Genomic DNA, 13,986 nt, shown 5'->3' with positions numbered 1-13,986 from the left:
AATAAAAATTAAAAAAAAATAAAATAAAAGAATCTCAAAAGCATACTTATAAAAGGCAGCACTTCTGTGAAATCTTGACATTTTTAAAACGTTGGATGAATTGATTGATTGATTGATTGATTGTCTCTGTAGGTATCTCCAATGTAACCCTGAAACAGTACTTATGATTGATTGTCTCTGTAGGTATCTCCAATGTAACCCTGAAACAGTACTTATGAAAGATCTATCTCTAATCCTTCCCGCAGGTAAATACTGGCTCTATGTGACCTCTACTATTTCCTAATTCTGGGCACTTCTCAGCTAAAGTCCCAAATTATATCTCAATGAATTTATACCAGAAGAGAAATGTGTGTCTATGTTAATTAACATGATGCCAATAACACTACTTAGGGGAAGGTAAGGTAGGAGTTACCTGGCCAGGATCTCTAAACCAATTTTTAATGTGTTGTTTATAGCCCTTAAATTGAAGGATTAACTGAGATTTGTGACGTTTTCAGAGTGGAAACCATCATTCCAGAAATAAACATAATCTTAATTGTATTTTGAAAATTAGAGCACTTTCAGAAACAGGATGGCCTGATGAAAGACTGTACAAGTTCCACAGACTGCTATGGAATGGCTGTCTTTTCTTAAAATGGAGAGGATAACCTGAGTGCAATTAATAATGAAAGTCTGAGAATGAATTTGAGAGGGCTTAGAAGTTAAATAGACATATTCCTAGTGACATCTATCTACAGAAACATCTCCATATTAGTTCAAAAGGAAGACAAGGTGAGTACTGGATCTTAGGTAAATAAACTAGCTTAGCTGGTTAACAACATTAATATATTCTGAGGCTGAGAACCTCACCTTTGTGAGCTCATCTTTTCCATGTAAGAAATAACACTGGGATTTTCTAAATATCAACAGACATAGTTAAATTTGCAAAACAGTTATCAGGGACACCTGGGTAGCTCAGCGATTGAGCGCCTGCCTTCAGCTCAGGGCATGATCCCAGAGTCCCAGGATCAAGTCCCACAACGGGCTCCCTGCATGGGGCCTGCTTCTCTCTGCCTATGTCTCTGCCTCTCTCTCTGTGTGTCTCTTGTGAATAAGTAAATAAAATCTTAAAAAAAAAAAAATAAAAGACCTGAATGATAGATTTTGGAGACATTTTTCATTCTTTGTTAGAAAATTTAGCTGCAAATTTTAATTTAAGTATGATGCAACCTACAGGACTTTCCCCTCTACTATGCTGGATTTCAAAAACTCTGTAAACAATGAGTAAATTGAACAAAATATATGAAATAACTATTTATAAACACTGGACAGCTGGCAGCACAAAACTGATTCCTTAAGAAAAAAATAAACAAGTGAGGTGAGTTCTACAGTTACTTGAAGGTACATAAATTCAGGAATGTTAAGCAGGGAGGGGAAGATCAGAACAGTCTCACTATGTTAAGGTCACAGAGATAAACTTTCAGAAAGACTGAGGCAATCAGAAACACCTATGTAGAAGCAGAGCTCTAAAGATCTGTATGTGGTCTCCCTGACTCTTTGCTGAAATATAAGCCATATCTGCATACTTTGAGCAACTGGAAGCTACTGGCTAGGAAATTCACAGACTTCAGGAAGGGAAAGGAGAGTCTGGAGCTCTAACCAGTTTGAGTGGAAAAAGTCCTCATTGTTTAGTAGGGTCATTCAGTAGAAACCTCAGAAAGGATGTGCCTTAGTACTAGTGTCAAACTGTACTACGAAATGCTACGGGAGACCTCCCCTAACAAAGCATAAGAAAAGCCTTGGAAGGATCAAGGTAGCAAGATCTGCCAGAACAAAGCTCAACACTATAGGAAGAAAACAAAATTCAGACACTCAACAACATAAAAATCTACAATATCCAACACCCAATAAAAAAAATAACTAGACTTACAAGGAAAAGCAGCAGTCAATAGAAAGAGACCCAGAAATGCACACACATTGGGATCAGCAGAATATGTTTTGTTAAGGACTTAACAAGAAAAAAAAAAAAAAAAAAAAAGAACATGAGAGAAGATTCCATAGAGATTTTAAAAAATACCTAAAAGGAGCTTCTAGATTGAAAGAAAAAAGATTCAATGAATTAACAGAATATCAAAGGAAAGAAGAAAAAATCAGTAAATCTGAAGACCTAACAATAAAAACTGAAGCACAAAGAGGAAAATAGCTTTAAAAAATGAAAGAGCCTTAATGACCTATGGCACAAAATTTAACCATCTAACACAACTGTAATTAGAGTCAGAGGGCAGGGGGTTACAGAAATATTTGAAGAATTAGTGGGCAAAACATTTTTTCATTTTGATGGAAACTACAAATTCACAGATCAAAGATGCTCAATTACCTCCAAGTAGGATAAATACAAGAAAAGCATAACAAGATACACCTACATCAAACTGCCACAAAACCAGGCTAAAAAAAATACTATACAGAAACTCAAAATACTAGATAGCTACCACAGTTGACTCTTGAACAGCATGGGTTTGAACTCTGTTATAGTTCCACTTACATGAGGATTTTTTTCTGATACAGTCCAATACTATAAATGTATTTTCTCTTCCTTATGATTTTTTTTAAAGATTTTATTTATTTATTCATGAGAGACAGAGACAGAGACACAGGCAGAGGGAGAAGCAGGCTCCATGCAGGGAGCCCGACGTGGGACTCGATCCCAGTCTCCAGGATCACGCCCTGGGCCAAAGGCAGTGCCAAACCGCTAAGCCATCGGGGCTGCCCCCTTATGATTTTCTTAATAACATTTTCTTTCCTCCAGCTAACTTTAAGAATATGGTATATAATAATATACATAGCATATAAAATATGTGTTTATCAAATCTTTTTGTTATCGTAAGGCTTCCAATCGATGAGAGGTTATTAGTAATTAAATTTTGGGGGGAGTCAAAAGTTACACACAGATTTTTATGCAGGGGGTCAGCGTTCCTAGCTCCTATGCTGGACAGTCAACTGTATTTGAAAATTGCTAAAACAGTAGATCTTAAAAGTTCTTATCTCAAGGAAAAAATGTTTTGTTTTGTTTTTTGTACTCGTGACAGTGTTAACTAGATTTGTTATGGTGATCATTTCACAGTGTATCAAATCATTATGTTGTGTGCCTGAAAATAATATGTTATATACCAGCTTTACTTCAAATTAAAAATTAATTTTTTAAAATTCATTTTAAATAAGAAGTTAAAAAAGCCCTCAAATCTATATAAAAGAATACAAAAAAACTGAGAATGATAAATACATGGAAAACATTTTTACATAAATATTAATTTTTATCTCCCTTAAAAAATTATTAACGTTTGTTTATTTATTTATTTGAGACACATAGAGAGAGGCAGAGACACAGACAGAGGGAGAAGCAGGATCCATGCAGGGCACCTTATGTGGGACTCGATCCCAGCAGCCCAGGATCATGCCCTAAGCCGAAGGCAGACGCTCAACCGCTGAGTACCCAGGTGTCCTTTCCTTAAAAATGTTTTAAATAGACTATTAAAAGCAATAGTAATAATAACAATAGTGATAATAATACATCATGGAGTTTTAGGATATACAGAAAAAAATATCTGACAAAAATAGCAAAAAGGTTGAGGAGGGGAGTTGCTGTTTTTAAGACTCATATAAATATGATATAATGTCATCTGAAAGTAGAATCTATTTAATAAGCTAAAGATGCATAGTACGAATCATAGAGAAACTAAGAAGGAAAATACAACAAAGAGGTATAACTAACAAGCCAAAAGAAGGGATAAAATGGAACACTACAATACTCAATCCAACAGACTGCAGGACAAAAGCAACACAACAAATGGCAAAAGAATAAATAACCATACCAATGAATATATTTTTATTAAGGGTAGAAACATTTCAATTAAAAGTCAGAGATCGTCAGAGTGGATAAAAAAGAAAAATCCAGCTATACACTACCCATGAGAAAATCATTTTAAATATAAAAACAGAGACATGTTAAAAGTCAAAGTAGAAAAAGAAATACCTACTGAGCCATGCTTTAGAGATATTGGTCCTGGCTCCAAAGATTCCCCTCGTCCTTTTCTTGTCTTCTGAAATGATCCACCACCCACTCCCAACAAATGATGCAGCAGTGCACTCTCAACCATTTCTTAGTACCTCCGACTGTAACATAGGCAGTTTACTCAACCTAATCTAAGCTCTTTCCAAGATAAGATTTTCCTTTTCTTTTTCTATCAATGTCTTTATTAAGTTATATTATCTTTTCAAATATTGTACATTTTTAAACCAATGAAATTACCTGCCAGTTCTTCATGTTTTGATTCATTCTCATGTTTATCTTCAGTTAGTTCTACATCAATTTGATTACTGAAAAAAAATTACTTAATTCAGAATTAAATGTTAATACATTCCATGCAATCTTTTGTGCATATTTAAAAAAAACTCTAACATTATATTTTTCTTCTCAAGTACTCTTATTCTATCAAAAACTAAGAATTTGGGCACTATAAAGAAAATGTGAAAATAAAGGACCCTCAAAGCCTTATTGTAGCTATCAAATTAATACAAAGAGAAAAATGCCATTAACTTTATACACAAATACACACAGTTTTATACATAAGTGTGTGCATTTACGTGTCTCAGGACCCAGATGTTCTTTCTACACTAAAAATCAGAAATTGACCAGAAGCTAGGAGTAACAGTGAAGTCTACGTCAGGCCAGAACCTGACCAGAAAAAAATTTCAGGTTTTTCAGGTTCAGCATTTACATGTTAATAAGCATTTTAATCATGAAATACAGGCTGAATAGGGACCTTAAACTAATAAAAACTCAGAAAGTGACAAAGGCACTTGAGCAAATTTAATTATATTGGGGTTAGTTCATACACTGCTTTCTTGCAAACCGAGGAATCTGCCCTACTTTTTTCAGTCCATTAACCCTGTCTTTAGTGAGATTATCAGCAAATCCATGAAGATATAAAACTATAATAATAGCAGCAAACAGTACTGCATATCCAATGGTATTCAGCACTCTGACTAGCCTGTCCAAGAACAGAAATATCAGGAGTTAAGAATACTGCTAAGAAATAAGAAAAAGAGGGGCAACCTGGGTGGTTCAGCGGTTTAGCGCCACCTTCGGCCCAGGGTGTGATCCTGGAGACCCAGGATCGAGTCCCATGTCGGGCTCCCTGCATGGAGCCTGCTTCTCCCTCTGCCTGTGTCTCTACCTCCCCCTCCCCCCACTTTCTCTGACTTTCCTGAATAAATAAAACCTTAAAAAAAAATAAGAAAAAGTTAAGAAATATTATAAAGGGGCCCAAACTTATAGCTAACAAACCTGTGTATACTTCATCTGTGTTGTTACTATTGGGAGAGGCAATTACCCTGAATGTCCCAGCATGTTTTTGTGGGGTACACCAGGAACTCAAGGCACAAACTCCTCTTTCCTAGGTTATTTCCCACAATTGTGTTGCTGTGAGCCACCTTGAGAGATGATGCAGTATCTCCTCCCAGAAAAGAAGTAGGCCTGTTTCCTCTTACATAAAAGCAACAGATTCCCCAAGCTCAGTGATCCTCTCCTATAAGGCAACCCAGTGCCCACGCAGACAGCCTTCATGGACTCTCCGTGGTGCCTCCACAAGCTTTGTGGGGCAGGGTGGGAAGTGAGGCAAATAAACGTGAGACTCAGATAGGCTTCTGTTGTAAGAAATAAGGTCCTTTGTTTCTAACCCAGGAATCCTATGTCTATTGTCAGCATCCATAAAACTGGCAGGGTCACTTGTTAGCTTGCAAGTAGGGTAAAAATCTCAAACCCTCCATAATTCATGACAGTCACTGCACCACTTTATTCATAGTCTCTAAGAAACTAAGCATCCTAAGGAGACCAGGTACTCTAACAACCAGAGGTTATGATTCTCCTCACCCTTAATGTAATTATAGTTTGGTGTTCTTAAAATCTTAAAAGTTGTAATCTGACTTCCATTTATCATTTTAACAGGTCAAAGGTCTACTGTATGTACAGAATACCAGCTCAATTAGTAGGAGACCCAGGATAAATGAGGTTTCCTGATTATCATCAGGGTCAACCATACAAAGGTAGGACAGAGACAAATCTGGTCTTTACTCCTTGTTCCCCTTTCTTTTCTTTTTTTCTCAGAGTTTATAACAGCTACTTGAACTCTCTTATTTATTTTATCTATGTAAAATCACTTAAGAAGTTACTTTCCTAATAAGGTCTTTTTGCCATGTGCCATTAGTCTCAAAAGCATCTTAGGCTGGACATTTCAGGTATCTGGATGCAGAGTGGGGTCTCAAACACAAATCAACAAATTCCATTCAATATATAAGAGAAAGCATGACCAAAATAATGAACAGAGAAAAGAGCTAAAAATAAGATTTACTTTTTGTTTGTTATCATGTTTACCCACTGAAGTCCATGCATACACCAGTCTTCTAAAAATATAGAAAAACATAGAAAGAAATCATTTAATGATTAGTCAATATTGTACATACATTACCTATGTAAAGCTTTAAATTGCGTGGAGTCATTAGAATCCAGTTCCTTATTTAATCTTGAATAATCAATGGAAGATGTTAAGCCTTCCTCAAGCCTGGCAAAAAATTGCTCTTTTTCTTCTTGTTCTTCTAATGTGTCTAATCCCAATCCAAGGACACTATGATTGAGTTCAGAAACTACTATCTCTAAATGAAAAGCACAAATACATTTTATTAATATGAAGAATTTTGATAATATTAATTTTAATGATTTATTTATTAATAGAAAAATTTTAAAAATTTAAAACATACTTTAATCTCTTACCAACCAAGTACAGACTTGTATTCATAATCGGTATGTAAGGTTATAAGGCTTCTCTCAAGATCTAATTCTAAATCTTCTAGGAAGGTATTAATTAAGTGTACATGGTTCAGTAAAGGAGGCTTCAAAATACAAGTTAATTTTTGTAAAAATTTTAATTATGGCATAGTATAATTATAGCATTTAATCTAATCAAGCATAGTAATTGACCTATCAACTCATATCCCTCACATTTCTTACCATTTGTTTCTAAGCTGTCAATACTTAAGATGGAGGTTCCACTGCTCTGAAGAAACTGAATCCTTTCAGCAGAGTCCTCTTCTATTTCTATAATAGGCGGAGAAGGTTTCTTTGTTTTCAGATAGCTTACATTTGTTCCAAGCAGTCCTAAGGATAGGATTTAAGATACAGTTGGATATTTATGTTTAGAAAACTGTTTTGACTATTTACTAACCAGTAATAGTGTTGTACTAACATTTTTTGTTAGCTAATTTTATGGACAGTAGTTACAAAATAAATCTGGTGTATTAAATAAAAATCCATCAGACCTAAAGTTCACAAAAAAAGAACTATAATTCTATTTATTTGCAGTGTATCTTATTAAATAATCTCAAAAAGTTTACATAATGAGATAAAATGTTTTAAATTACTTTGAAGCACAATTATTTAAGACAGTATATCGTACATGTTCTGCCTTATGTAAAGGAAAAGTAGGAAATAACTAGGTGAATTAGAAAAGGAAAACAAATCCAGGTAGGACAGACACAAGGTACACATGGTCAGCAATGGGAGGGGCAGGCCAACATTGGAGGATGCAAAAAGGCCAGTGAGGTTGGATCTAGAGAATGAGGGTGAGTCTAGGTGGAGATAAGTTCAGAGCAGGAGCTGATGGTCCGACTAGGCCAGTACTCACAGCCAGGAGTTTTGCTCTTTATTCCAAAAACATTAGAAAACACTGAAAAGGCTATACAATATTCAAAATTTCTTTATCATAATAGCATACATTTTTTATAAAAAAGTAAAAAATGGAAAAGTTAAATAATTACATTGTAAGATATAAATATTAAGATTAGAAGAATATCACTTTTGCTTAGAAGGAAGTCTTACCAAGAAGTCACAAATTCTGACTTTATTTTCCTAATTAGTGTCCTCTTAGAAAGGACTTAGAATCTATTTCTTTTAAAGATTTTATTTATTCATCAGAGAGAGAGAGAGAGAGAGAGAGGCAGAGACACAGGCAGAGGGAGAAGCAGGCTCCATGCAGGGAGCCCGATGTGGGACTCGATCCCAGGTCTTCAGGACCATTCCCTGGGCTGAAGGCAGCACTAAACCACTGAGCCACCCGGGCCACCCTAGAATCTATTTTTTATGGTTTTGTGAGAATAACGGTTTTACAGATCAAATAATAACTTCCATGGTCACAGAAAATCAAGAGATGTTATCTAAAGACGTTTCAAATGAAAAACGTAATGCCATGGGTGGGATGCTATTTTGGGGCCTATGGGGGTCTCACATTAGCTCTGAAGTTGGACTCAGGGATGTGACCCACATTGAGTTTATAAGAGACTAATGAACAAAACCAAGACCCAATTTGCTTATTTATAATGAAGATTATAACCAGTAGAAGGATTAGATTGTTTCATCCTCTAGGCAGAACATTTTATCCTTATGGCAATTGAAAGAAAAAATTATAAGGTTGAAGTAGCTCAATGTTGATGTTTAATGCTGTCTAAGATTAGTAATGCATTTCTCTCTGCAAAAGGGTGTTTACTTCCCCCTCAGAAGCTTCTATGCTCTTGATGGCAGGAATCATATCTAGTCTATACACTAGTGCCTAGTATGCACAACATAACATGAACTCAGAAATGACTGTGATTGCTATATCCTTGGGTGGAGAAACCCTCTCCTCTGTGTTTGTTTATTTATTTATTTTTAAAGATTTTATTTATTTATTCATGAGAGACAGAGAGAGAGGCAGAGATATAGGAAGAGGGAGAAGCAGGCTCCCTGTGGGGAGTCCAATGTGGGACTCGATCCTGGAACCACTGAGCCACCCAGGCATCCCCTCTCCTCTGTTTAAATGGATATTGTCAAAGCTTGCTTCTTAAATATAATTCTTTGCATCTTTTACTAATCAAATCCACTTTTGATTGACAAATTCTTTCTTAAAAATTAGTCCCTTTAGTCATGTTACATTCAATTGTTAGTCTAGGACCTAGTTTTTCCCTTTGGGATGAGTACATTTTATCTCTTACACATTACTTTCTGGAAAGAGATGTTAATGCTAATGAAGTCTTAAATCTTTGTGAACAATTCCAATTGTACTTTATCATATAATATTATTTTCAAGCACCAACGGCAGGGAGATTCTAAAAAAGAATTCTTTACATGCAAACTTTAGCATTGTTACATGGTTGGGGGATTTATGAAAAAATGAGCTGTATTTTTCAATAAGGTAACTCCTTATTTATAGTTTTAATGACAGAGAAATGACTTTCACTCTAACATTCATTTATTAAATGCATTTATTACTTATTTACTGTTGGGGGCAGGGGAATACAAACAAAAAAAAAGTGTTTCCTGTCCTCACAAAGCTCCCAACCTCAGGAGCAGCCCTACAGGTTATGACTATCAGCACAATATGTAAGTGCTATTGTGGTGTTCTGAAATCAAAACAAAGGAGAAAATAATTATGTTGAGAAGGGAGCTAGAAGAGTTAGGGAAGAAGGATGCAAGCAAAGGCAGTCTAGTGGTGAGAAAGCATGAGCTAATGCACAAAGCTAATGCATAGAGTCAATGATGTTTCCAGGAGATAGGGAATAACGGAGTACGGCTGGGGCACAGGAAGCTGGAAAGGAAGGTCCTAGTCAGATGATGTAGAGCCTTAGCGGTCACATTAAGGAATCTGGGCTCAATTTCATGGGGGAAAAACAAAAGCTATGGGGCACATTTCCCCCTGAGGATATAGAAATCTTCTAAGTTTATAAAATGCTGCTTAGTGATCCATAAATAGTATAAACATAGGTTAACATAGGGTTCCTTATGGATATGCAGTATCATACACAGCAGGTATACCAAAGCAAATACTCCAGAGAGTAGTTTTCCATTTGTAAAGATGCGACTAAGAACAACTCTGGGAAAGGTATACACATAAATCAAACAGGATCAATAATGAGTTCTTTACCATTATGGCAAAAAAAATTATTTTTTTACTACTGTTATTAACAGACTGTGATACCAAAAATCTAAAGATTTGTTAAAATCTTTCTAATGTGATGACATTAATACATTGTCAGAATATTTTATTAAATCACTTTAAATCAATTTACCATTTATACAGGGAAATAGAGAAATATACGTGTATCATTCATCATATTAATTTAGATAAACATAAAATTATCCCAATGTAATATAACCTGATAATGCAGGAACATCATAGATTCTCAATTATATAATATATATTAAAGCAAAGTTATATGAAAATTCAAGCTTCAAAAAGTCATGTTACTACTATTATCTTCTTTATAGATGTATAGTCCAACAACAAAATCCCAAATTGAAAGTCTTGACTGACCCCTTGTGGTCAAATAATTTGGAATAAAAAAATGAGCAATATTTACCACCATCTTCAAAATCATCTTCAGTTATCCACCATGGCACTGCATCTTTCTTTTTCACTTCTCTTTTAGGTTGTCTAGGTGTTTTGCTTGAATTATCAAAAGAATCATCTGAAAGCTATAGATACAAGTTACTGAATTAAAATTTGAGAATCCCAGATTCATTACTAAAAATGCTTCTCTTAGTTCTTTCACAGTTATCACATACATAAAATTCTCAGCAACAATAAATTTGCTTTTAAACATATGTAGCTAAAATAACTTAAAAATCAAGCATATATCTCTGAACATCAATTTCATATCCAGAGTTAAATAAGTAAACTAACCAGGGAGAAAACATCAATGATAACAACAAAGAAATAAAGAAAACTTATCAAGAAACTTGATCAAGAAGGGGAAAAAAATGAAGTATGTGAAAGTATACCCATTCTCTAGGGTATATGAATAAATAAAAATTGCACAAAATTACCCAGCATCATTCTCAAAGAGCACAAAATTCTAAGACCAGATGAATTGAGTTTGCCAGAAAAATCAGCATTTTGTCACAATGACTAAGAAACTTTAATAAAATTTTATTTATTTTTCTATTCTTCAGGTCCAAATTTTACCACAATCCTAAAAAATCCCCTACTCTAATCCTAACTCCACCCACAGCCATTGCCACCACTCTGTCAGTAACCTGGCCTCTCTCTTCACTGAGAAAAGAAAGCTCTCAGGCAAAAACCAGTCTCCTTTCCCTTATTCCACCATTACACTCATCTGTGAAGGCACTGCTTTCCTTTTTCAGAAAAGAAATGGTTTCCACACCAAGGAGAACTTGCAGAGGGGTCAGTCACTTCCCACCGTTCTAGGTTCTCACTTCCTTGCTCATTCCACATGATCTCTATATCTTCACTCCCCTTTCAGACTCCCCTGCCTCCTTCCCTCAGGTTATAAACCTGCCCCTTGCTGTAACCTCAGGGCCTCGTACAACTGTGGAATGGAAGAATGAACATTCAAGTGTACTCCACTTTTTTTTTTTTTAAAAGCAAAGTAAAACAAAACAAAAAAGAATAAGTTCCTTATTCCCACCTCTCCTTTATTCTACCTATCACTTTCTTCTACATACCAATTTCTTGAGTTTACTCCTCAACTCTTGAAAAGCTGGTTCCCATCCCAAAACAGCTCTTGCCCAGGTTCCAAAGGCCTCCTGGATGCCACAAATAAAAGACCATGCTGGTCATCTTCCCTGATTACATCACGGAATTTGATACTGGTGACTGACTCTTCCAAAAACTCTCTATCCTTGATGTCACAACCTCACTTCCTCCAAATTATACTTCACTTCTGGGACTTTTCCCACCCGTCTATTTCAATAGGTCTTGGCTCTTTTGCACATTTCTTTACACTAGACTTCCCCAGGACTCTGTCCTTGTTCTTTTTATCCTCACTCTACACGTTTCCTGGAGAAGAAACCAACATTTATTCCATGCCTGCTGTGTATTAGGATCTATCCCCAGATTATCTCAATCTCTAAGCATTCAATCAAGATTTATTGATGGGGGTAAGCTCAGAGAAGTTAAGCAACTTGCCCCAGTTGCTACTGTTAGTAAGTATTACAGACCTAGGATTCAAACAGGTCTGATAACACTTGTCCACTTTCCACTGTAGTATGTAGTCCCCCAACTGGGACAATGTCACCAGGATACCCTTTTAAACTTCCAAGATGACTGCACAAATTTCCACCTGCCAACCAAAGAACTCTACTGCAATGACTTAAAATAATCCCGATTTTAAAATGTTCAAAAAGAACATCAGACAGGAGGAGGGGAAGAGGGGAGGAAAAGTATTCTTCCTTTTTTTAAAAAAGTATTTATTTATTTATTCACTCATTCATTCATTCATTCATTCATTTGTTTATTTATTTATTTATTTATGACACACCGAGAGAGGCAGAGACAGAGGCAGAGGGAGAAGCAGGCTCCATGCAGGGAGACCAATGTGGGACCTGACCCCAGGACCCCAGGATCATGCCCTGAGCCAAACGCACTGCTCAACCACTGAGCCACCCGTGTTCTGGGAAACTATTCTTTAACTAAATTTTAGTTTCATCACTTTCCACTCAGTCTCTGAACTTGGTCAACACCTTGAAATGTTCCATTTCTCTCTCCTCCCTATATCTCACTGTTCACCAAATTCTGACAATCTGCCTCAGACTCAGTCTATTTCTCTTAAGCCCCATGGCCAAGAGTGTGGAAGGAGTATAGGTTTTGGAGGCCAGACAAATCTGAGTTCGAATTCTAATTTCAATTTGCTGTTGCTTCAGAAAAATTATCCTTTTTTCAGTTTATTCAATCTGTTAAAAAAGTCATAGTACCACTGACCTTGCAAGCTTGTGACAAAGATCAGAAAATGAAATGCAGGGTGCTCACCCTACTATCTAATACATTGTAGGTATTCTCCCTTTTGATAATCATCCACACTGCTTTCCAGATTCTTACTATTAAAAACAAAACACAAAAGCTGGTACCCAGAAAATAACCGTGCTGGTGAGCATATGGAGAAACTGGAATCCTAATATACTAATTATATTCCTCAAAAGGTTAAACAAAGTTACCATATGACTCACCATACCAACTACCAGGTATACATATAACAGAAATTAAAACATACAACCTCACAAAAACTTGTACATGACTTTTCATAGAAGCATTATTTATAAATGCCAAAAAGTGGAAAGAACTCAAATGTTCATCAACTGATATGTGGATAAACAAAATGTGGTAAACCCATACAATGGAACGTTATTCAGCTATAAAAAGCAACGAAGTACTGACAGATGCTACCACATGGATGCACCTTGTTTCAGCCAAGGTTGAGTGGAAGAAACCAGTCACAAAAGACAACATATTATTTAATTCTATGTCTATGAAATGTCTGTAATCAGAATATATTCAGAGACAGAGAGTAGATTAGTGGCCCCCAAGGCTGGAGAAAGGGGTAACTGGTAATGGATACATGGTTTCTTTTGAGGATGACAAAAATGTTCTAAACGTGATTGTGGTAATAGCTTCATTGCCGTGAAAAAACTAAAAACCACTGAATTGTACACTTCACTTTTTCTTAGTAGGCTCCAAGCTGGGCTTTCCTCCCCAGCGCTATTCCAATATGGGGCTTGAACTCACGAACCTGAGATCAAGATCTGAACTGAGATCAAAACTTGGACACTTAACCAACTAAGCCACCCAGGTACCCTGGAATTGTACACTTTCAACAAGTGAATCGTATGGTATATGACAACTCAAGAGAGCTATTAAAAAAAAAGGGTGGTCCCACCAACCTCCATAAATTGAATAAATGAATAAATTCTTTGAACAATAATTTAACAAAATGATTAAAAAAGTTAACATGGCTCTAAAATCATGGTTTTCATTATTAAAAAAAAACAAACGAGATGCTGCTTACCCAAATCTCTAACATGAGATAAATGTTTTTATGAGTTGAGGCTAAATATGAGAGGAAGAGTGGGAGGGATAGAGGGTGTTTAAGGGGTGGTAAATGAGGGGCAGAAGGAAAAAAATTGGTTTG

At 35.9% G+C, this 13,986-nt stretch overlaps 1 protein-coding gene and 1 long non-coding RNA gene across 8 annotated transcripts in view; one reads left to right on the top strand and one right to left on the bottom strand.

Annotated features, from left to right (window-relative positions):
* The window catches only part of CEP162 (centrosomal protein 162), a 90,014-nt gene that overhangs the window by 66,507 nt on the left and 9,521 nt on the right, over window positions 1–13,986 (bottom strand). For all 7 annotated transcript variants that reach the window (XM_077903181.1, XM_077903188.1, XM_077903183.1 and 4 more), the window contains 4 exons: window positions 10,423–10,537; window positions 7,043–7,189; window positions 6,504–6,687; window positions 4,286–4,353 (listed from right to left, as the gene is read on the bottom strand). In XM_077903181.1, the coding sequence (XP_077759307.1) occupies window positions 4,286–4,353; window positions 6,504–6,687; window positions 7,043–7,189; window positions 10,423–10,537 (514 nt within the window). The remainder of the gene's footprint in view (window positions 1–4,285; window positions 4,354–6,503; window positions 6,688–7,042; window positions 7,190–10,422; window positions 10,538–13,986) is intronic.
* Window positions 9,040–13,818, top strand: LOC144317182 (uncharacterized). Its single transcript, XR_013383118.1, has 2 exons — window positions 9,040–9,257; window positions 13,526–13,818. It is a non-coding gene; the product is annotated as an uncharacterized LOC144317182 (long non-coding RNA).

Source organism: Canis aureus, chromosome 7 (assembly GCF_053574225.1).
Source record: "Canis aureus isolate CA01 chromosome 7, VMU_Caureus_v.1.0, whole genome shotgun sequence".
NCBI classification, from domain to species: domain Eukaryota; kingdom Metazoa; phylum Chordata; class Mammalia; order Carnivora; family Canidae; genus Canis; species Canis aureus.
This window is presented reverse-complemented; position numbering and strand designations above follow the sequence as displayed.